Source organism: Macrosteles quadrilineatus, unplaced genomic scaffold (assembly GCF_028750875.1).
Source record: "Macrosteles quadrilineatus isolate MER2022 unplaced genomic scaffold, UCM_ALF_1.0 Scaffold_1__1_contigs__length_201487025, whole genome shotgun sequence".
Taxonomy (NCBI): domain Eukaryota; kingdom Metazoa; phylum Arthropoda; class Insecta; order Hemiptera; family Cicadellidae; genus Macrosteles; species Macrosteles quadrilineatus.
Genome location: NW_026542594.1, coordinates 89529332 through 89552965, shown reverse-complemented (window position 1 = coordinate 89552965; position 23634 = coordinate 89529332). Strand labels below are relative to the sequence as shown.

Here is a 23634-nt window from a genome sequence, read left to right as displayed (position 1 = left end):
TAGCTCTAGGAGAGATGGAAGTACATCATAATCTCTAACCTACCTGTGTCTGTGGTTCTTTGGGCTTCGGCCTGCTTGTTGTGTGCGACCAGCATTCAGTGGGCAGATCCTCGACTTTGGAAGTAACCTTTCCTGGAGGTGAAAACGGGCAAGTACCCGCAGCTCACGGGGACACTCAAGGGCAACGTAACTTTCCGCAGTGTGAGGGCAACGGTTTGTAGGTACTTATGCAAACCTATCCCTGTCTCTGAGCACGGACGGTATGGTTATCTTGAGTGTGGGGGGTTCTTCCCGGAACCTCAATTGAGTCAAGGGTGTCGCCACCTCTGGTGGATAGGTTCATCCGGGTGGGTCCCACTTCTATACCTGCCTCCTTTTGGGAAACCCTGATGGCCTGGCAGTGATGTTGGGTCTGACGGGCAAACGAAGTAGATCGGGTGCTGGGTCCGAGCCCGCCAGGGGTATCTGGGGATCTATCGCTCTGGATATCTCTGGTTCCCAGCAATGGGTCAGGCCTCGATCGGGCAGCGGTGTAAATGGGAGGTTGGGGTTCCCCCCGTCAGCGTGCTGATGGTCCCCTTCCTCCTGGCTATTGATGGCGGGTTCTGCCTGTCAGGGATGAGATAGGTCCCGAGTGTTGCTTGCACTAAATGCGTCGGGGCGCTCTACTATGGACCTCTAGGTTCCGACCTAGTGGAACCCAGGTGGAGTGACGCTTAAACAAGCAGCCGGAATCCCTGGTTAGGATTGAGGGGCAACCCTCTTTCCGAAGGGTCTGCTTCGGCAGCCGGCGAGCCTGATGACCTTAAGTCATCCGCCCATGATGTGCTAAAGGTTGATGCGTAAGCTTCGGCCTACATCATGGGGCCCGGGTATGTCCTGTAGGATAGGTACCGGGTAAGCAGTCAGGGGGCTTCGGCTCTCATGACAACAAATCTAAATCTAAATCTAAAAATATAAGGGCGCTGACCTCTCACGGCCGCACGCAACCCTCACTGATCACGTGAAATAAATAACCCGTATTTGAGATGCTTCCCAGGCCTTACTCAATTGTCCGAAACCATTATTATTTTGACGTTGGTTTTTTTGATGGTACTACCGAAGAGCGAGAACCAATTTTAGAAACAACTACATAACTATTTACAATTTAATTATCGTTGTTGTCCCATCTTATTTTTTAGTCATGTTACATTTAATTTATGTCATACCGTACTGTACAAGTTTTGCAATCTGTCTGGATTCCGAAATGTTAGTTCAAGCTACAAAAGTTTTAACACATTTGAGTGAACATTTTTTAACAAACCGTCATGAAATACTTACGCTTTACATTGTTTACGTTGCGATACTTATTTTACCTGTACTCCAATTTGGTTTAATAATATTAAATGTCATAATTAAATTCTGTACTTTTGTGTAAACTGTGTAGGATGCAATATAGAGTACCTATTATGTTACTAGGATTGCGATCATAAGAGTGAAAGCCAATCAAGGTAGCAATACTTTAAAAGGCTAAAGAAATACATTAAAACAGCACTTTATATCTATATAATACAACTTGTCTCAGAACCATCAACACATACAAGAAGTTTCACAAATAAACATTTGTACATTACTTACATTCGGTATCCTTTGTATCGTTTTTTTCTATGATTGCTTGGTAATGTCATTTGATGAACCTACAGTTCTGGTTTATATATAATCGCACAAACAGTCTTCACAAAACCTTATAAGGTCTATTATATTAAATTATGTACATACAACTTATAATGTACTTACAAGGACTTCTTTTACGATAGAACTATCTCAAAATATTGCCATACGTAGCTGTTCATGCATTTCGGCTATTTATTGCTCGTCTTCATTTCAGGTAGTTTTTGAGAATGCATTCCGAAATTGTCCTTAATATTACACTCTTATGTGACTTAGGTATTTTCTTGTTAAACGTCAAAAAACTACTTTAGGATTACTTACTTGGGCAATCATATATACCCCAAGTTGCGATCAACACAACATGCCGATCTAATGTGTTCCCAATTTCAAACTTCACGATAGGTTAGGAAGTATAGAATGCGATGTTTAAGCTCAGTGGTGGATCGCATGTTTTGTTGATAGTAGCACACAAACATAAAACAAATATTAATTGTAACATAGGCTTGTAACAAATCATCTATTATTCTAATTCGTTAAGGAATTTCTTGTGCATAGCAAAACTCTTATATTTATCAACCTATTTTGATGATTGTTGTGTCAAATTAAAGGGAATTATCTGCAGACGTCATGGAATAATTGATGTCACGCTCAGTTCAATGTGCTTTGACCCATCGGACTTTAAAGCTACCTTGTATTTTTAAATATAAGTGAACATTTAGTTAAGTTTATCAAACATATAATTCATTTCTAAAAAAAACATCTGTCTTTATAAAAATAACCTCTTTAAATATTTACTTTTCCTGTTTATTTATCAGTTGACTTTCCAATACAAGGATGACTGATGAAATGGGATAGTTTATTTTTGCAGTTTCATTCAGAGTGGTAGGGAGATTTATATCAGGAATTGTAAATAAATACTATGGGATGAAGGTCATATGTCTATATTAGTAAGCTTTATCGTCTGTAAAAAGATTACTGCGATATATTGCCAGAAGAGAAGACCAAGAAAAGCCTTTTGGTGGAAAGGTGATTGTTTTGGCTTTGTGACGAAATAAATAATAAAATAGTTGAGCAACTAAATGATGACAGCCGATTTTACTACTCAGTGGACACTTTGATTCAAGAAGAGGGAGACCAGATACATGTGCCTGATGAATTTCTTCACACTTTAGCACCAAGTGGTTTACCTCCTCGCAAGTTATGTCAAAAAAGGTGTAATTGTAATTTTACTAAGAAAATTAAATCCAAAAAAAGGACTGGTTAATAGAACCAGATTAATGGCGAAAGTTATGAATGATGAAGTCTTGAAATTATTACTTGAAGTTCAGCTGGAAAACGAGTGTTCCTCTAAAATTCGTCCTCGAAAAGTTGGTCTTTATCTGCTAGAGCTGCATCCCCTGCTTACAGCATGGGGAATTGTACGTAACAATTTCAAGATGCCGCGCTTTTGATGATCTAAAAATAATGGTTAAAGAACAACGAAACCAAGGCCATTTGGCTGAAGACGTTAGAGTGTTTACAAAAAGACATGGTATGTGAAGAGTTTCTTATTCAACATTTTAAAAGTAAGATGAACATTTTAACTGGTCTGTCAGTCAGTATTCTAAGCCTACTCTGTTAAAACCTTTATTAAAACAGTATTGAGCTTAAGATTTTTATTTACGGTTAGTTAAAAGTTAAGCGCTTAAAATTCTTCCTTTTTTTGTATTGAGAAGTTATAAGGTAATTAAAATTTTTTAATGATTTTAAAATAGGTACTGTATAGTTAATATTAACTGGAAACAACTAGTCTATACTAGAGTAACAAATTACAAAATACAATACAAAGGAAAAGGGCATTCCTATGAATGCTATTGAGCATTGATTATTTAATGTATTTGGGTTTTATGATGTATTACTAACCAAAGGAATACTTACTAACCAACCGCGAAACCAGTGACTTAATAACGGTCAACAGATGTTGGGTATCACGAGCTTAAAGGATCGCTAGACAAAGTTGCCCGAATCGCATGGATGGTAAAATAACTTCTGGCGATGTCTAGAGAGATTGTTATTTAGAACACATGAAATCCTTTCTATAACATAAATGTCGGCTAATCGTGTGATTCCAAGTACTTTCGCCTGATTTGAAATATATTTCCAAGCCCGTGCCAATATTACTTGTTTCTGTTCGAAAAAGGCCATTGCTGTGAGAATATCAGGTAAAACTAACATAGAAACTTGAAAAATACAAATTAACAATAAATTGGCAACATAATAAATATGGAGCATTACTGATATCGCAAGTAAAACAAAAAATACTTAACTATATAAGTAATCGCAATGGGAAGAGAACGCGGAAGAAAATAATGTCTGTATATGCTGTATATGCTGTGTATGCTAAGATCTGTATAGTCCTTGCCTTATATAATTGACTAATACTTATATTTGCTCCAAAAAAAAAATACCAAACCCTTCAAATATTTAAGTTGACGGGAGCGGGACCTACCACTTCTAAAGAACGCCCCCGTGTCTGTCATCCCTATTCTCTTACTTAAGAACACCCCTAAAAACCTTCACCGAATAGGTAAGGTACTATCGTAAAAATAACGAGGAACTTATATAAATCAGTTTTAATTTACAATTCTCTGGACGTACATCACTGTGAGAACCGAAGCCTCGGGGAAAGTCCACGGGCCTACAGCCTAAACCATACATTTTCGAAAGTTTAAAAATACCATAATCGGATTCCTCACCTATTAAAACATACATTTTGACATACGGACTGTATGACGCTGTTTAACAGCCAGTAATTAACAGTAATTAACTGTTATTACTGTTTAATTATCATGGTATGTCCGATTCGTGGTTTAATTCGATTCGTTACAAATTATTCAATTGAAATGTAATCAAAAACTACTTTCGGCCAGATATTTGGTTGGAATGTGGAATATCTTAGCTATTGTATAAAATAATAGCTTAACTAGTGTACATGTTGCTCGAAATCGAGCAATTGCAAAGAAGTACAGGAGTTACATATAAACAAATGACTTGTTAAAAAACTAATAACAGTCATAATTTCCGATGATTTTAAAAGAGTCAACTAAAAGATTATTAACTAATGGAAATACTCACAATTTACATAACAGTCCTATTCCAGTTTAAAGGGTTATTTTAGCGAATTTCCCATATAGGGAATAAGCTATTACCGTAGTACTCATGGTAAGACCTGGACCCGGGACCGATTTTTTTTTCGTTTTGAGGTCCCTAGAGGCCAAAAACACCATCCGTTCAAATTCATATATATATATATATATATATATATTTATATATGTGTCCGTTAGCGCGATAACTCGAGCAAAAACGATCCGATTTTGATGAAATTCGGTACAAACGTGTAAACCTACGTTTATTCGAACGAGTTCGCGAACCAGCATGATCAGACCGTGGGATCGGGGGTTTATGGGGGGTTTTATGGGGTAAAAATGGGTTTTTCCCATTTTTGACTCAAAATACATAAAATTTTGCAATTTCTTTCTAAACTATTTTGTAGAGCTTAAAAAAACAAATAATTTAGTATATTGAAGCGTTATAATGCACCTAATCGTTACGGAGAAAATTCCAAAAAATTGTAAATTTAAAATTCCCATGTTATTCTTATGGAGAATAAGTAAACTGCTGTAGTTTGCTTGTTTATTAACATATTTTGCCCAAATTTGGAAAATGTTTTTATTTCTTACTAACTATTAACATTTTACATAAAAAACACTTTTACCCTCCCTGTTGCAGCAAACCTAAGTATGTGTTAAACTGATTCTATTTAAATAAGGAATGTGATATTTTTAAGGAGACGTTTTAGTGTAAATCCAATCAGGCAAATGGAAATTCGCTTAGTCTGCAGGTTTGCTGCGGCGGGGGTATTTTAACTATCAAACTGCCCATGGACGGGAAATGGTAAGCTTACAATTTAAGTCAAAATAAAAAGTCTGTCAGCTTTTATAATGTACTGTACCTAAGTTATTTAGCCAATTTGTAGACAATAAGGTGTAGGCTACAAACTCTACAGAACTCTCATGCTTCCATGGGGAGCAATTAATTATTAATATTTAATTCCTGACAACAGCTGGAGTTTCAAAACAATGTTTGTTTCCCGTGTTAATCTTATGGAGAAATACGAAACTTTAAAGGGTCCCAGGGCCTCACTCTCTAATTATTTACCTAAAAAGAAAGTTTCCTGCACAACTTCACGTTACGCTCTTTCCAATGACACCAAAAACATGTCAATCGGTTCAGTAGTTTCGGAGGAATAATTGCACAAAAATCCTGCTTGCGTATTAAATAAGTATAGATGTGACTGTGGACCCAATTTTGTACTAAACACACGCTGTTGTTTAATCTCGAGTAGCCGACCCAGTGTTAGCATCAAGAGGCCAAAAACTAGGAACGTAGCGCCAGCCACGTCCCTTTCACTTTCAGCAATTTTACAACCCTCGCCAACCCTACACATCCAAAGACAGAGAGAGAGAGGGAGAGAGACAGTAAAACAGCTGTCGAAGTCGATCGGGTCGACCTAGCCTCGGTCTTCAACTCGTTTTCTTTTTCTTCGCCTACAAGCGTTTGAATAGGGGCGCGGGAAAACTACTTGTTCCTACGGAAAAGGCCTTCGGGTAGTTCTTGAGCGCCGCCAGAATTGTGTCGCTGGAGTCGCGTTTTAGTTGCCACTTTACTATTGAAGACTCTTAAGTGGCAAAAGAGTTTATGACGAAATATACCCCCACCGCAACAAACCTGCAGACTAAGCAAATTTCTATTTGCCTGATTGGATTTACACTAAAATGACTTTTTGAAAATATCACAGTTATTCCATATTTAAATAGAATAAGTTTAACAAGTACTTAGGTTTGCTGCAACAGGGAGGGTAAAAGTGTGTTTTTTTTTTGTAAAATAATAACATTTTATAAATAAATAAATGATTTTTTTCTAATTTAATGCAAATATTTTCATAAACAAGAAAACTACTACAGTTTACTTATTCCCTGGTGTGAGTGAGGGTATACATTCAACTCTAGAAAATACGCTGGTCAACGAACGACAAAGAGCCGCCGATGTCTAGAGTTTCCTTGGATGGGTGGCCGACCGACCGGTGGTCATAGGGTGACGACACAAAGGGGGTGGTAGGCGGGGATCCGTGTCGGCCAGTGAGTCAGTGTTACCGGTGTTACTTCAAAGATGAATTATTGCCCTCGGGGAATCCCGAGGTAGGCGCGGCGCCGCCAGCTCGACACTTGTTTCGGTCACTGGTCTTGGTTGATTGTTTCGTTTTCGTTTTACTATCTTTTGATACTTTTACATAAACGATATAGCCATGATATATTACTAATGAAAATTCAATAAGTACATTGCACACTATAAAAAAATATACCCCCGCCGCAGCAAACCTGCAGACTTAGCGAATTTCCATCTGCCTGATTGGATTTAAACTAAAATGTCTCCTTAAAAGTATCACATTTATTCCCTATTTAAACAGAATTAGTTTAATGAGTACTTAGGTTTGCTGCAACAGGGAGGGTAAAAAAGTTTTTTTTTAATGTAAAATATTAAAAGGTACTGTGGTTTAGTAAGAAATTAATGTATATTCCAAATTTGATCAAAATATGTTCATAAACAAGCAAACTACAACAGTTTACTTAGTCTCCATAAGAATAACATGGGAATTTTAAAATTACAATTTTTTTGAATTTTCTCCGTAACAATTAGGCGCATAATAACGCTTCAATATACTAAATTATTTGTTTTTTTAAGCTCTACAAAATGGTTTGAAAAGAAATTGTGAAATTTTGTGTTTTTAGGGCCAAAAATGGGAAAAACCTATTTTTACCCCATAAAACCCCCCATAAACCCCCGTTCCCATAGTCCGATCATGCTGGTTCGCGAACTCATTCAAGTTTATCCCGCCTTACACCTTTAAACCAAGTTTTATCAAAATCGGACAAAAATTACTCAAGTTATCGTGCAGATGGACACACATATATATATATATATATATATATATATATATATATATATATATATATATATATATCTATATATAGATATATAAAAATTTGAACGAATGGTGTTTTTGGCCTCTGGGGACATCAAAATGAAAAAGTAAATCGGTCCCGGGCTTAGGTCTTACCATGAGACCTACGGTAATAGCTACTTCCCTATAGGGAAATTCGCTAAAACTTACATATAGGATAGTTCATGTAAACAGTTGTTACTTAAATCGTTTGGAACTCTGGCCACGTCTATATTCTTCATTAGAGTGAACTTAACTGCAGGCTATTCAATAGACTGTGAAAAAAAACTGTGAATGATTTTATGTACTTGGTTTTTTTTATAATTATAGCAAAAGCTACCAATCTTTGTCATCCGCGTCATAATTCTTGAGCTAACTACTTCTGCAGTGATATACCTTACACGTCACAAAACTGTATTAACCCTAGATCCAGTACCTCTGCTCCAACTAGTATTATAACATTGCCGTCCAGGAATCTTTGAACATATAGTTTGACAATAATTGCATGGATAGTACAGCCGTTTCAACAAGGATTTATTTACTATATGTTCTTAAAACTGAAATTGATTAGAAATAGCCTACTATTAAAATAAATTTAATTAATTAATTTGATGTGAATTTAGCTTTAGTTAACAACACTCATACAAGTTAATAAACATAAACCAAATAAAATTTTTTTTACTAGAAACGATCGTCCAGATGAACTTGGAAATAGTACCATAGATAAAAGGAGTAGACATACTCTGTCATACATACATGTCTATACTCCTTTTATCTATGATAGTTCATTAAAAAATCTGAATATACAGTAGTGCCGTGCATTTGAAGTACTTACTCAGAACACAGACTTACTTGAGGACAGTTACACAATAAAACGCAAAGATCCACGGAAGTAAAGACTACATTATTTAGTAAAAAAAAAACAAGGATGCGTCAGTTAGGGCCAGTTAGACAATTGAAGTACACAGAATTGAATCACCATAGTATTGTCCACGCAACAACGTGAGAGGATAAAACATGTACTTCTTCAATTATAATTACATGTTTCTGTGTAAAACCGAAGACGTCTACAGACTTTACTAAGAAAAACTTCTCCCCGGTAACACAGGCAATGGGAATTCCTTTTAGACAATGTTTTCAATAGGCCTACAACAAAATCATAAAACAAAATATGTTTCTCAGGCTAAGTAGCACACTGTGCACTTCAGCAAATAAATAGTTTACCGAGATAACTATTGCTTACCAAGACAGCAGTGTCATTTAAGGAGAAATAGTACAAACTAATGTCACCAAAAGTCTAAATTCATTCTTTATTTTATTTTTTTAAGAGAGGGAAATAAAAATAGACAACAAAGCTTTAAATAACCGGTATTATCAATTTGTATTTATCTCTCAATTGAATAAATGTAACGGTAGTTACCTCACCACTGTTAACAATATTTGACCCTCCTATTACATAAATATGTTAGTTAATTTAATATTCAAACTCGTGTACATGTTGCTCGAATTCGAGCAATTTCAAAGTATTACAGAATTTATTTCAAAACGAAAAAAAGTAATAATCAATGAGTTTAAAAGAGTCAACTCAAAGATCACCAGTGTGTAACTGCTGGAGATACTCACGATGTATATACAGTATAATCAACATTTCCTGTAAATATTTTATCATATTTCATAAATTGGTATTGCTTTTTAATGTTCCTACAAATGTTTCCTGACTTATAGCTGCATAAGGTTGTCCATGTTTATCTTATTTATTGATAAACCTATGTATGGCACCACCCTTGTCGCCAGCAGTAAGTTTACAAATTTCAGTAATTTTTTTAAAAAGATAAACACTTTTTTGATCATATTAAGGACTTCCTGTTGTCTGTAACAATTTTATTTGTTCAATCGGCGTATTTTTATTTATTTAGCTAAATAAAACATTTATTTCATTGAAGTAAACTAATATAGGACTATTTATATTCACTGTACTGTGTATAACAAAATATCGATTGAGAAACAAACAATTACACGTAATAAGAACCTCGCTAGTCCGCTGCATTGTGATAGCTGAAAATCGTCGGAATGAAAACCGCCGCTACAAGATACAGAAGTTGGTACGCCTGCAGTGCCCTCCACAGCTGCGCGCGCCGCTGGCACTGCCGCTCAACACATCCCCACCTAAAAGACGAGCAAGTGGTAAGTCGGTCGGGAGAATTGACGACAAGTTGGTTTCTCGTATATAATAATTTAGATTTACAGGCCGGTCAACTGGACTGACGATGAAATAACTTGTCGACGTACTGGTTTTCAGTATTTATCTATTTAATTAAAAAGACGGTCTAGTGGCAAGACGACCAAGTATCTTGTCGGTCAACTGGTGGCCCCCCTATTTAAGTACGGTAACTTTAAATTTAATGAGTACTAGGTTTACTGCTATGTGGAGAGTAATAAAGCGTGTATTTATGTTAAATATCATTAGCTTAGTATGAAATAAATAAATTTAACAAATTTGATCAAAGTATATCCATAAATGAGCAAACTGCAGCAACTTTATTTTCCTCCATAAGAATAACATGGGAATTTTAAATTCAATACTTACTTTTATTATTTATCTCAATAACTGTTAGAGATAGAGCAAACCTTCAATATAAAAAAGATGTATTTTTAGACGTTCTTTAACTTTTGTAATACCAATAGTTTGTGAAATATTGTCAAAAAAGTAAAAACTGGCCGCCATTTTCCAAGATGGCGGCTGAAGCACAGTCAGGATTTATGGGGACTTTTGATATTTTATTTATTTAGGCTTACTAAACAACTGTGCAAAGTTTCCACTTGGTCCGGATTTGTTAGGTCAAATGGCTTTTATATCCCTAAAATTCTTGGACTAAATGGCGTCATACAATAATATAACTTAAAACTAGTACATGGATTTTTATGGCTTACTACATGGATGGATTGTGAAATTGCAAGAAACAGTGTTTAAGAGCAGACTATGAAAAATTGTTATTTTAATGCAAGTGTTGATATCATTGTTAACCCTTCCAGGACGGTCCCATAACGCTGGTTTTTCTACCGCAATCTTGATCAATGTTTTGGTATTCTGGGAATGCCATATGGCAAATGAAACTGCCAGAAATAGTGATTACAGTTTTATTGCTATAATATCCAATTGATGAAATAAAAAAGCAGACAATTTAAAAGTATTGGACTATTATTTAAGTACTATCCTTGAATAGTCAAAGGTGCTACATACTTAAATCAATCGCCAAAACAATCAAAACTATAAGCTAAAAAAATACTAGGTTTTTTTCTGACAAAAAATTATACATAAATATAATGATAAACATTATACAGTATATACCTTTAAACTAACAAGAAAAATATAAAGTAATATTTAATTAACGGTAACTAACTCACAAATATTTGTTTAAACAAATGTAGGTACATAAAAAGTGTATTATAAAATATGCGTTTTAAAAATCTTAAATATGGATGAAAAATTCTTACTGTGGATCAATGCATGCTCTAAAAACAATATTGGTGAAACAGTAGGCTACATAAGTCATAAGGGAGTAATATTAGAGAGTGAGCTGGTCTAGTGGTAGAGTGAGGGACTTCAGTCCCTGAGGTCCCAGGTTTAAATCCCATTAATTACCCATTAATTAAATGGATTTTATCCAATTGATAAACCACAACCCCTTCTAGACCAGCTAGCCTGACGTATCGTGGAAAACAAGGTTTCTAGAACCTAGATAAATAATAATAACTAGGAGGTATTTGCAGAGGCATCCACAAAATTGAGCGGAGTTATCAAGGCATTATTTAGTCGTTGACCCTCACCATCAAGCTTCATTTTTATTTTTGACTAGATGAGTACCCGTCCTTCGTACGGGGTTGGCATACAATGCTTATTGAAGTTAAATACTCGTGTTTTGCATTTGCAATGAGAGAGGACACGTTTTGAGAAAATTTTGTTTACTATAATCTACGGTATACTGTAGTATATAGAACATCTACCATAGCCATAATATTCTACCACCTCACCTAAACAATAGAACGAAGTAAAGTTCTCACACTCAGGTTTTTGTTGCTGCTTGGTTCAAATTAGCTGTTGTCATAAATGTATAAAGAACTAATGGTGCTGCACCCTGTTGGTAAACCGTGTAACCTTTTAATGATATTGAGTATCATAGAAACAAATTGTGTAGTTGAAACAGCTGGCAAAATTATTTAATTCCTTTTAAATATGAATACTCATAAGGTTAACATGGGAAACTCCAGAGCCGCTGGGGTGGAGCCCGAAAGGATTTTTGATGTAAGAATATGTCTATAAGTTAATCGGGAATGTGAGCTATCATCATACCAAATGTCAACACAATCCGACCAGTAGTTAATGCGTGATTGAACTTCAAACAAACAAACAAACAAATAAACAAACAAACACACAAAGAAGAAGATGGTTCCCTGTGAACCGAAACTATAGTTGCCACAAGCAGCATATTGGATTACTGAATGCAGGTATTTAAACCATTATAAAACACACAAACTTTCACATTTATAATATTAGTATGATTAATGTTATTTCATTTTAGCGAATTTCCCATATAGGGAATAAGCTATTACCGTAGGTCTGATAGAAAAACCTGGACCCGGAACAGATTTAATTTTTCGTTTCGATGTCCCCAGAGGCCAAAAACTCCATCCATTCAAATTCATATCCTACTAATATTATAAATGATCACTTCAAAGACAAGCAGACTTTGATCATTTATGGCACAAGTCTCTTGAATACAAAACAATAATTACAACTAATTTATAGCATAAAGCCTCAGAGGATTATTTAACCCGGAAAACTTTGATGTTGGACTCTATTGTTTCATGAAAAATATCTAACAAAAGACCTAAATCAGACTAAACATTGGAATTTGCCACTATATCAATCTATGACTACTCTACTTTGACAATCTTAGCATATTATGTTTTCTTTCATTGAGTGATTAATGTAGGTATACAACAAGTAAGGTAATAAAAGTTACCTAACTTAGCCCAAACACATAATAAAATACTGCTGATCTTATGCCTATGTTTATGTGTCAAATACTGATTTCATAAGTTTTACATTCCATTGAAACTTTCAGACTCCATGGGAATCTGAAAGAATCTGATTGAATCAAATACAATCAATAACAGTCGAATCATAAATTAAATATAGCTTGGATTAATTACCATGTAAAAGTCGATTTTAACAACCCATTTAACTGGTGGAGTTGTATATCAAAGTTCTAACATTGCCCTAGAAACAAGTTGCCTTTATTCATAGATAATTGATATAAAAATGTTCATACATTATGGCACAATTAAAAATAATAAAATTACATAAGACATTATTGACAGCAAAACAATAAATTTGCTTCTTCATTCACATGTTGATAGCCATTATTTAGCCTATTAATACAATAATATAAATACAGAATAAATAAATTTTCAGTGTTTCACTAATATGATTTAATGTAATATTTTAGATTTTATGCAACTACATACCTACACACTTCTCTCTTGTGGAGTCTTGTAAGGGTAGTCAATGTACTCAAAAATATCCTTCTCACAGGTAACTTGCAGAGGCTCGCCAGGAACACCTAGGGACAACATACCATCATGAGGGACAGTATGACAGGGTGTCAGAACATTTTATAGATTTAGTTTCCCTCCTCTTATTCTAACTTTATGATGTTTAAATTACATTTTCACAATTAAGTAAAATAATATGAATAACATACACACACCCTCAATCAAAAACGTTCACACACACCACATTTATTTGTAATTTCTATTTTGGCGGCGTTTGTTAGTCAATATAACAGTATGAATAAGAACGTTACGGTGCCGCAACTGTTGTCAAGTTAATCTGTTGCAAAAACACTCCCTGTTATTGTTGTAGAACTTTCTCGAATCTATCGCCAAAACATGGCATCAAAATTGTTGATAGTTTCTAACCAGTGGAGCCAAGGGGACGCAGAGAGTATTCGTTGAGTGTGAAGCCCTGCTGTAGTGCATGGGCCCTCATCTCCTTGTTGAACATGTCACTGCCAGTGAAGTAAAGAGTGGCGCAGTGGTACTGGTCAAACGGAACGATGCGCAAATCTAGCCTCCTGGTCACTTCTCCCACCTTGCAGGCTCCCTAGGACACCAATCAAACGTACCTTTGATCATTAAGTACCTGGGGACCGAGCTTTGCTCGGGGAAAATCATTAGTTTACTCTGAAAGAAGTTTAGAATTGCAGATACATTAATCCATTCCCAAACTCCACACTGCTCGCCTTTACTACTTCCTTCACCATTACCTACGTCATGGACCTGTTTCCTTTCCTTCTCGTAGCATTTTATAAGATACATTAATCTTACTGCTACAAACGGTTTCCAGTTCCAACTCTCCACACTGCTTTCACATCGCAGACCTGTTTCCTCCCTTCCCATAGCATTTTAGGATTGCAGATAGATTAGTCTAATCGTCATAAACAGTTCCCACACTCCGGACTGCTCGCCTTTACTACTTCCTTCACCACTTCCTACGTCGCGAACCTGTTTCCCTCCCTTCCCATAGCATTTAAGGATTGCAGATACATTAATCTAATTGTCATAAACAGTTCCCACACTACGGACAGCACGCCTTGACTACTTCCCTCACCACTCTTTACGTTGCGGACCTGATTCCCTCCCTTCCCACGGCATTTTAGGATTGCAGTTACCTTACTCTAATCGTCATAAACAGTTCTCACACACCGGACTGCAAACCTTTACTTATCTTTTACCTTTTACTTACCTTTTATTATATATTTAAATAGCATTAGTTTAACGGGTACTCTAGGTTTGCTGCAACAGGGAGGGTAGAAAAGTTTTTTTTGTAAAATGGTAATAATTTAGTATAAAGTAAATGCATTTTCCAAATGTGATCAAAATATGCTCATAAACAAGCAAACAACAACAGTTGACTTATTCTCCATAAGAATAACATGTTAATTTTAAATTTACATTTTTTTTTTTTTTTCTCCGTAACTATTAGGCGCATAATAACGCGTCAAAATGTTTAATTTTTTATAATCTCCACAAAATGGTTTGGAAAGAAATTGCTAAATTTTATGTTTTTAGGGTCAAAAATGAGAAAAATCAATTTTCACCCCATAAAACCCCGTTCCCATGGTCTGATCATGCTGGTTCGCGAACTCGTTTGAATAAACATAGGTTTACACTAGGGATGGACGAGATTGGATTTTTAGTTCGAGACGAGACGAGACGAGTTTTTTTATTTCTCATAAAATTTCGAGACGAGATCGAGACGGGATTTCCCTTCTCATACACAACGGGAAATGCACGTTCAAAATTTTTACCTGATTTTGTAACATTGTTAGATGACTGTTTAAATACAAAAATAATGATAATAGGCAAGAATATTTACAATCTTTTATTAAAAAACATCAGCATAACATTTTTTTATTAATCACGCCTAACTTATTAAAATGCCTACGATTAGGAAACATAGTGATATCAGTTAGGATAGAGTTCAACTTATCCTAAAACAAAATAAATCATAAAATAAAAGCAATATTAATTTTTATAAAATAGTTACTTGTTTTGACTTTTTATAGTAATAAAACATTCCTCACACTGCTTACACTTAACAAAACTTCTCAAATGTTATTAAAGTAATATTATTAAAATAATTAAAGTAATATTTACATTTAAAGAATTAATTAAATAAGAACGCCTTCGCAAAGGGAACGCAACTACAAACGGTCCTGTATTGCGGGTATTGCATTGACTTTCTGCAGGAGTTTTTAATTTTTTTAATTTTTTTTTTTTATTCTCGTCTCGATAAAAATCTCGGCCAAAAAGAAATCTCGTCTCGTGTAACGAGATTTAAAATTTCCCGAAATTTCGAGACTTGACCATCCCTAGTTTACAGTTTACACGTTTATACCAAATTTAATCAAAATCGGATCATTTTACCTCGAGTTATTGTGCTAACGGACACACACACACACATATACAGGGAGTCCCGGAACTCTCTACCAATATTTTAGGGAATTGAGCCTGGGTAAAAAACGTACCTAAATATCATATTTAAATTGTCCGGAAGTCCTTAGTCACTCACACAGCCGCCATTTTGTTTTTTTAGCGAATTTCCCATATAGGGAATAAGCTATTACCGTAGTACTCACGGTAAGACCTGGACCCGGGACCGATTTTTTTTTTCGTTTTGAGGTCCCTAGAGGTCAAAAACACCATCCGTTCAAATTCATATATATATATATATTTATATATATATATATATATTTATATATATATATATGTGTCCGTTAGCGCGATAACTCGAGCAAAAATGATCCGATTTTGATGAAATTTGGTACAAACGTGTAAACCTACGTTTATTCGAACGAGTTCGCGAACCAGCATGATCGGACCATGGGAACGAGGGTTTATGGGGGCTTTTATGGGGTAAAAATGGGTTTTTCCTATTTTTGACCCAAAAAACATAAAATTTTGCAATTTCTTTCAAAACTATTTTGTAGAGCTTAAAAAAACAAATAATTTAGTATATTGAAGCGTTATAATGCGCCTAATGGTTACGGAGAAAATTCCAAAAAATTGTAAATTTAAAATTCCCATGTTATTCTTATGGAGAATAAGTAAACTGTTGTAGTTTGCTTGTTTATAAACATATTTTGCCCAAATTTGGAAAATGTTTTTATTTCTTACTAACTATTAACATTTTACATAAAAAAGACTTTTACCCTCCCTGTTGCAGCAAACCTAAGTATGTTTTAAACTGATTCTATTTAAATAGGGAATAAATGTGATATTTTTAAGGAGACATTTTAGTGTAAATCCATTCAGGGAAATGGAAATTCGCTTAGTCTGCAGGTTTGCTGCGGCGGGGGTATTTTTAGTTATAGACTACATTTTTTTTCTAAAGAATGGTTAAACATACGAAATGAAAACTTTGCAGAAACATTTATGACAACTAGACAAATTATGACCATTTTTCAAATTCATAAAACAAAATGGCGGCCATTTAAACTTTTCTTTCTTAAATAACTCAAAAACCATTGATTTTACAAAAATGTTGAATGGCCGCCATTTTGTTTTATGAATTTGAATAATCGTGATAATTTTTTTGTAGCTTTGTCTAGTTGTCATAAATGTTTGTGCAAAGTTTCCATTTCATATGTTAAAAAAAAATTAATAACTGTAAAAAACAAAATGGCGGCTGTGTGAGTAACTAAGGACTTCCGGACAGTTTAAATATGATATTTAGTTATGTTTCTTACCCAGGAGCAATGCCCTAAAATATTGGTAGGGAGTTCCGGGACACCCTGTATATATATATACATATATGTGTGTGTGTGTGTGTGTGTAGGCAGTATATAAGTATAGAGGCTATACATATATGAATTTTTTTATTTTTTTTTTTTATTTTTTTTTATTTACATGCTTCAATACAGTTTAAAGACCATTTACATTGAAGCAGTTCATGCACTTATAATATTATTGCTTCAGTGGGTTTCTTCTTGTCTTTTCACTTCATTTTTACTTACACTTTCATGCCATGCATTTAATACTAACATAAAAACAAAATTATCAATAACTATAACAACAATGTATATATATTTAAAAAAGATTAACAATGATAAATTATATAAATATATAAATACTGAGTAGTAAAAATAAATAGAACAACGAAAAATATATAAATTAACATTTACTGATTGATTAATACTGTTTTTAATTTCAATTTGAAATTGTTTATGTTGTCAGAGAAAATATCAATATTATTGCACTTTTTTATTACGTAATTGTAGTCTTTCATTAATCGATAGAGGGGGGAGGAGGCATGGGCAGTGGTGCGGCTGTAGGGCAACGAGAAGAGATGTTTGTTTCTACTATTGAAGCAGGGTACGCGATAAGACAGGCCGGCCAGGCCAGCAGCGTCGTCAACCTCTCCACGCGCCAGTTTGTACAGGAACACCTGACCTATGATCGTTCTCCTCAGATCTAGACTCTGCAGCCCAAACAATTGTAATAAATCATGGTATGGAACATCGTACGTATAAATATTAAAACATTTGTAAAATAAGAATCTTAAAAACTTTTTCTGGACTTTCTCTAAAGCATCTTTAAACTGTAAATGATATGGATTCCAAATTATGGAACAGGTTTCTAATCTTGATCTGACCAGCGAATGATAAAGCATAATTAATGTTTCAATGTTTCTAAAATTTGTACTTTGTCTAATTATAAACCCCAACATTTTACTTGCAGCAGCAATGCATGTTTCAATATGAAAATTAAAAGATAGTGCAGAATTCATGTGAACACCTAAATCTTTAATTTTGTTTACTCTACTAATTAAAATGCCATTTAAAAAATAGTCATTTCGTAAAAAATTTGTAGTCCTAGTAAAAGTCATTAGTTGACATTTAGAAACATTAAAAGTCATTTTGTTTGAAACACTCCACCTATAAACATTGTCAAGATCTTCTTGTAAGCTATTTGCATCATCAAGACTATTGATATGCTTAAACATTTTTAAATCATCGGCAAATAGAAGTGAATTTGAATTTAAAATACAGTCACTTAGATCATTAATTAGTATTGTAAAAAGACAAGGCCCCAGATTCGAACCCTGGGGAACCCCAGATTGGACATTGAATACAGCAGAGGAAAATCCATGATAGAAAACAAATTGTTTTCTATTAACAATGTAAGATTTGAAAAAATGCAATAAATCATTTGACATGCCATACCAATGCAGTTTCTGCAACAAAATTGAATGGTCAACCTTATCAAACGCTTTGGCCAGATCAAGAAATAACGTGTCTGTCTGAGCCCCAGAATCCAGACCAGAGGAAACGTAACTAGTAAAATTTAATAAATTTGTGTTGACTGATCTTCCTGGGACAAACCCATGCTGGTCATTTGAAATGTATTTTTGAAAATGTCTGAATAAATATTTGTGAATAATAATCTCAAATATCTTCGCCGGTACAGATAACACTGCTACCGGTCTATAATTTAAGACTTTGGATTTTTTTCCACTCTTAAAAATTGGAGTTACTTTGGTTGTTTTCCATCTTTCGGGAAATATATTAGTTTTCAAGCTTAAATTGTATAAAAATTCTAAAGGCCCAACTAAAAATTCAGAACAACCTTTAAATAAATATTGTGGGAGTAAATCTGGACCAGTAGTGCATTTTGATTTTAAATGTTTGATGGCGTCCTGCACATCCTGACAGCTGAGGCGAGGCAGTGTGAGGCAAGACGCGCCGGTCAGACACGGCCCCTCCACCGCGCACTCCACACTAGGCTCTGTAGTGTAACTCTCGTACACAGAACTAAAATATTCCGCGAATGCATTTACAACCGCTCCTCCGTTATCCAGTCTTACTCCATTGTGCTCCATTATCATAATTTTATTTCGTTCAGATTTTTTACTTTGAATAAAATTCCAAAACTTACTGCTATCAACATTTATACTATCTTCCACTCCATTTACATAATTGCGATATGCTAGATCAATTTCATTTTTTACTGCTGTTCTCTGGACTTTAAATAAGTTATAAGCTTCATCAGTGTTTACTTTTTTCCACCTTCTTCTAAGTTTTTCTTTACGTTTTAAATTATATATAATAGAAGGAGTAAACCAAAAGGGATATTTTGCTTTTTTATTTTTCTTTAATGGACAGTTTTTATCAATTATTTCATAAAGTGTGCTATAAAAACAATCTAGAGCATCATCGACGTTCAAAATAGAATACAAATTTGACCAGTCAGCCTGTTGTAAATCTTCGTATATTTGTAGAAAATTGGCTCGTCTGAAACAATAACCAGCTGACTGGGTTGACCTTGAACGACCAGATAACGGAGTAGCCAACACAACAATTACCTCCAAAGCCGGATGATAAAGATCTTCACTAACTAATTGTTCACCGCTTCTCGTTACCACTACTTCCTCACAATTTGATATGACTAAATCCAATGTCTTATTTTGAAAGTTACGAATATCATTCTTTAAACTTAAACCATGCAAATTCAAAAAAATAAATAATTCTTTACATATATTGTCACCTTGATCCAAGCAAAAGTCCTGACCATAGATTGAAATATTAAAATCACCTAATACAATAATATCACAGTTCGATAATGAATTTAACTGTAAAAAACAATCAAAAAATCTTTGGTATGCTACTAACGGTGACCTTGGCCTGAAATAAACAGTACAAATATACAATCCTCTCCCCTTGCTATTTACAACTTTTACACAAACACTTTCACAACCAGGAATTGAATCATTAAAAATGTCGACTACGTTACACAATATATCATTTCTTAAGGCTAACAATACTCCCCCTCCTCCCTGTCGGCCTGAAGTTTCTAAATTTCTGTCACATCTAAATACATTAAAACTATCAGGAAAAAATTCCGATGAATTAATACCAGGTTGTAGGTTTGTTTCTGTTAGAGACACAATTTTGTAATCGCTTGTTAAGATGTTACTAAAAAAAATGTTTGATTTTGTTCTCAGACCTCTGACATTTTGGTAGTAAACTATATTATCAAAATCATTATTTACCATTAATAAGTTTTAATAAAAACATAAATAACATAGAGAAAATTCCTATTTTTTTTTTTTTTTTTAATGGACTATAAATACAGCAATAAATAGAAATATAAATAATAAATAAAACATAACATTTAAGAAGTCGAAGAATAGCATGTATAAATAGATAAACAGAATTGTATTCATGCAAAAACAATTTAATTAAATGCTCATAAAGAAGTTTAACGTGCATTGTATATAAATTTGATGTAAATAAATTATGAAATAGATTATTAAAATATAAATTAAGCATTTGATTACTTACAATTACAGTCATTGTTTTACATGCTGTCAATATCCACGTCTGACCTAATCTTGATAGCATCAGTGTCCTTATTTCGTCGCACGAAGATGCTGCAGTTCGCCGTCCACACCTGGCTGTAGCCCTTGGCCTTCGCCGCATCACGCGTCTTCTTCAGCAGGTCCCTGTTCTCTGGCGTCAATGACTCGTTGACGTAGATCGAGTCTTCGCTGCTGAAGCCAAGGTCCGAAGCTTTAAGATTGCGGCGTTCTTTACGTTTATTTAAAAAAGCGTCCTTGTCCAGACGTCTGACGAAGCGAATGATGATAGGCCTCGGCGATGTATTCGTAGGTTCATACTTCCCCATTCTATGTACAGCATCAACTAATTTCTCCGACCAATCTTGGAAGTGTAGAGCAGTTGCTAACCGTCTTATAACGAACATAATTTTTTCATTGTTGTCCTCCGGGATACCGTAAATAATTAAATTGTTTCTATGTGAATACTGTTCAAGATCACGAACTTCACGTTGCACTTTCTCAACCGATTTCCCGAATTTATAAGTGTCCTTCTTAGTCTTCTGTACCTCGTTTTCACACTCTCTTATCTTCAAATCTTGAGTAGATATTAATTGTTTAAAGTCATTGATGGTTGCATGGCATAACTCAATAGATTCACACATGTCTTTTTGTTCTTTTTTAATTTCGACGATGTCATTAGAATTCTTCTCAAGAATTTGTAAAATACTATTAAGTTTAGTGTCTATAGATTGAAGTGATGGCGACGTTGATTCAAGCTCACCTTTATTAAGTTTGGCAGTGCCACGCGTCGTTATCTTGACTCCCTCAGTCATAATGGCGTTCACTGATAACGACCACGCACTGATCGACCCCGGCCAAAAATTCTTCAATATTACGAAGAAATCACTGCACTTTATGCGCAACACTTACGATAACGGTAAACACAGTTCTTAATTACACTCAGCAGATAAATATTGTAGTTTACCGATTAAAATTTACCAGTAAAAATGAGTTAATTAACGGAGCCGATTTGCTAGCGTGTCATGCACTGGTCATCCCCACTCTTCATCATGAATTTGAATTTCATGAATTTGAACGGTTGGTGTTTTTGGCCTCTAGGGACCTCATAACGAAAAAGTTAATCGGTCCCGGGTCCAGGTCTTACCATGAGTACTACAGTAATAGCTTATTCCCAATATGGGAAATTCGCTAAAAGGTGCTTGAATCATATGTTGTCTTCTCAGTTTGAAAATCAAAATAAGTTAGCAATAGATTCCAGTGTACTCTGCCTGGCTCAGCTCAATTATATTCATTTTTTTCCTAAAACTGGCTAAAATTTTAAAATTGGAATTGAATGTCTAGTTCTAGCTCAAAGCTTCAAACCTACTTACAATGAATTAATTACTATGGTGAATTCATAAAAGTACTACTAACTTTTAATTTCCTAGTAGTCAAACATTCACAAGCTAAAAATAACTGGTCGAATACTGTCAGCTATGTATCAGATATACAGTAGACTCCCTCTTATCCCGACACCTTTTAACCGGACTACACTCGGTGAAAATTACATCTCTTTAACCGGAAAATTTTTGTCAGCACATCGGTTTAACCAGACTAGATCGGCAGGAAGTGGGCTGTACTGAAACTAATGTTCTCGTGGGAAAGATTTGAGACCAGTGATTACGTGTTTAAATATAATGCTCTCCTAAATTTCAGTCAAATATTTTAGTTACATAATGAGTTTTTGGGGACGTCGGTTTAACCGGAAAAACCGTTATCTGGACTGGCCTTGGTCCCGAGGAGTCCGGATAAGAGGGAGTCTACTGTAGACACAATATTTAACATAATTTTTCAGTGATATTCATAATTTTTCTTTGTTGCAAAATCAAAAAGAGCAAATCATCTATATAAATAAAATTAGAGTTTTGTCTGAACATTGCTCAGAATTATATATTTTTTGTTTATTTTTACGTTTTATTTATTAAAGAAGCAGAAACGAGTCTTATCTTTATTTCTGTCTCTCTGTATGTCTGTCTGTCTGTCTTTCTGTCTGTCTGTAACACTCAAGATGGCATTTTACGCTATCTTCTCCAGGAAAACGAGAGTACCTATCAATATCCAAGTAATTTTAATTTATTCACCGGATTGACGAGAGTGTCTTTAGCCATTAAAATATGGCCTCACTACTTTGTAAATAAAATCACGGACGTTCAAAAATGCTTTTTTGCGAGATTTTTTTCCAGTTTTCGTCCAATTTTATCACACAATCATCTATGAAATAAGGAACAGCTGTTGGGTTCAAGATTATTTTTTCTAGCTGTCACTGATATGTTTACAAATGTTGTTTACAAATACCGCAACCATTTTTAATCACGTTTTGAAAGCAAATGCCAACCAAGTGAGATTAAAAATGTTTTTCTTACATAACGGATTTAATTAATCGTAAGTGCAATAATATAGTGTAATAGTGGGAGGTTGGCAAACCTGGAGTAGCCAGACTGGTCAAGCTACAGTTCGGTCCTTCTAAATACCTAATTTTAACCGGTTTGTCTTACGATTTAAATCAGTTAGCAACTATAATTAGCTTATCTTAATAGTTTTGAGTTGAGTTAGTCAACAGTCGAACGAGAGTTGTCTCGGTATAAAGGACGTTAGATATCTTTGTACATCGGTCGCGTTACACGTGGTACGATACGCCCGTCGCGACAAGTGCCCGTTAGTTCTCGTGTGTGAAATCTCGTGTGTGGATCTAACTTATATGTGAACAGTGCTTCGTATTTGTGGATTTGATTGCACTTCTTAGTGCTTATGGACACCAATACTATTCACTCTTACTTCTCTCCACTGCCCAACAATCGTCACAAGCGTAGCAGAGAAGAGTGTTCCCCGGAATCACCACCCCCGGCACGGTCCAGACTAGACGAAATGGTGAATGAAAAGGTAGGAGATATATCCCACAGCAAGCTCATGTCAGATATTAGTCATCTATTAGACACAAAATTGGCTAATTTCGCCACTAGGGACGACTTTTGTGAGATTT

The 23634-nt window shown here is 34.8% G+C and overlaps 1 protein-coding gene across 4 annotated transcripts in view; it reads right to left on the bottom strand.

Annotated features, from left to right (window-relative positions):
* The window catches only part of LOC128986007 (transferrin-like), a 156147-nt gene that overhangs the window by 69495 nt on the left and 63018 nt on the right, over positions 1-23634 (bottom strand). For all 4 annotated transcript variants that reach the window (XM_054406190.1, XM_054406108.1, XM_054406278.1 and 1 more), the window contains one exon: positions 13220-13314. In XM_054406190.1, coding sequence (XP_054262165.1) covers positions 13220-13314 — 95 coding nt within the window. The remainder of the gene's footprint in view (positions 1-13219; positions 13315-23634) is intronic.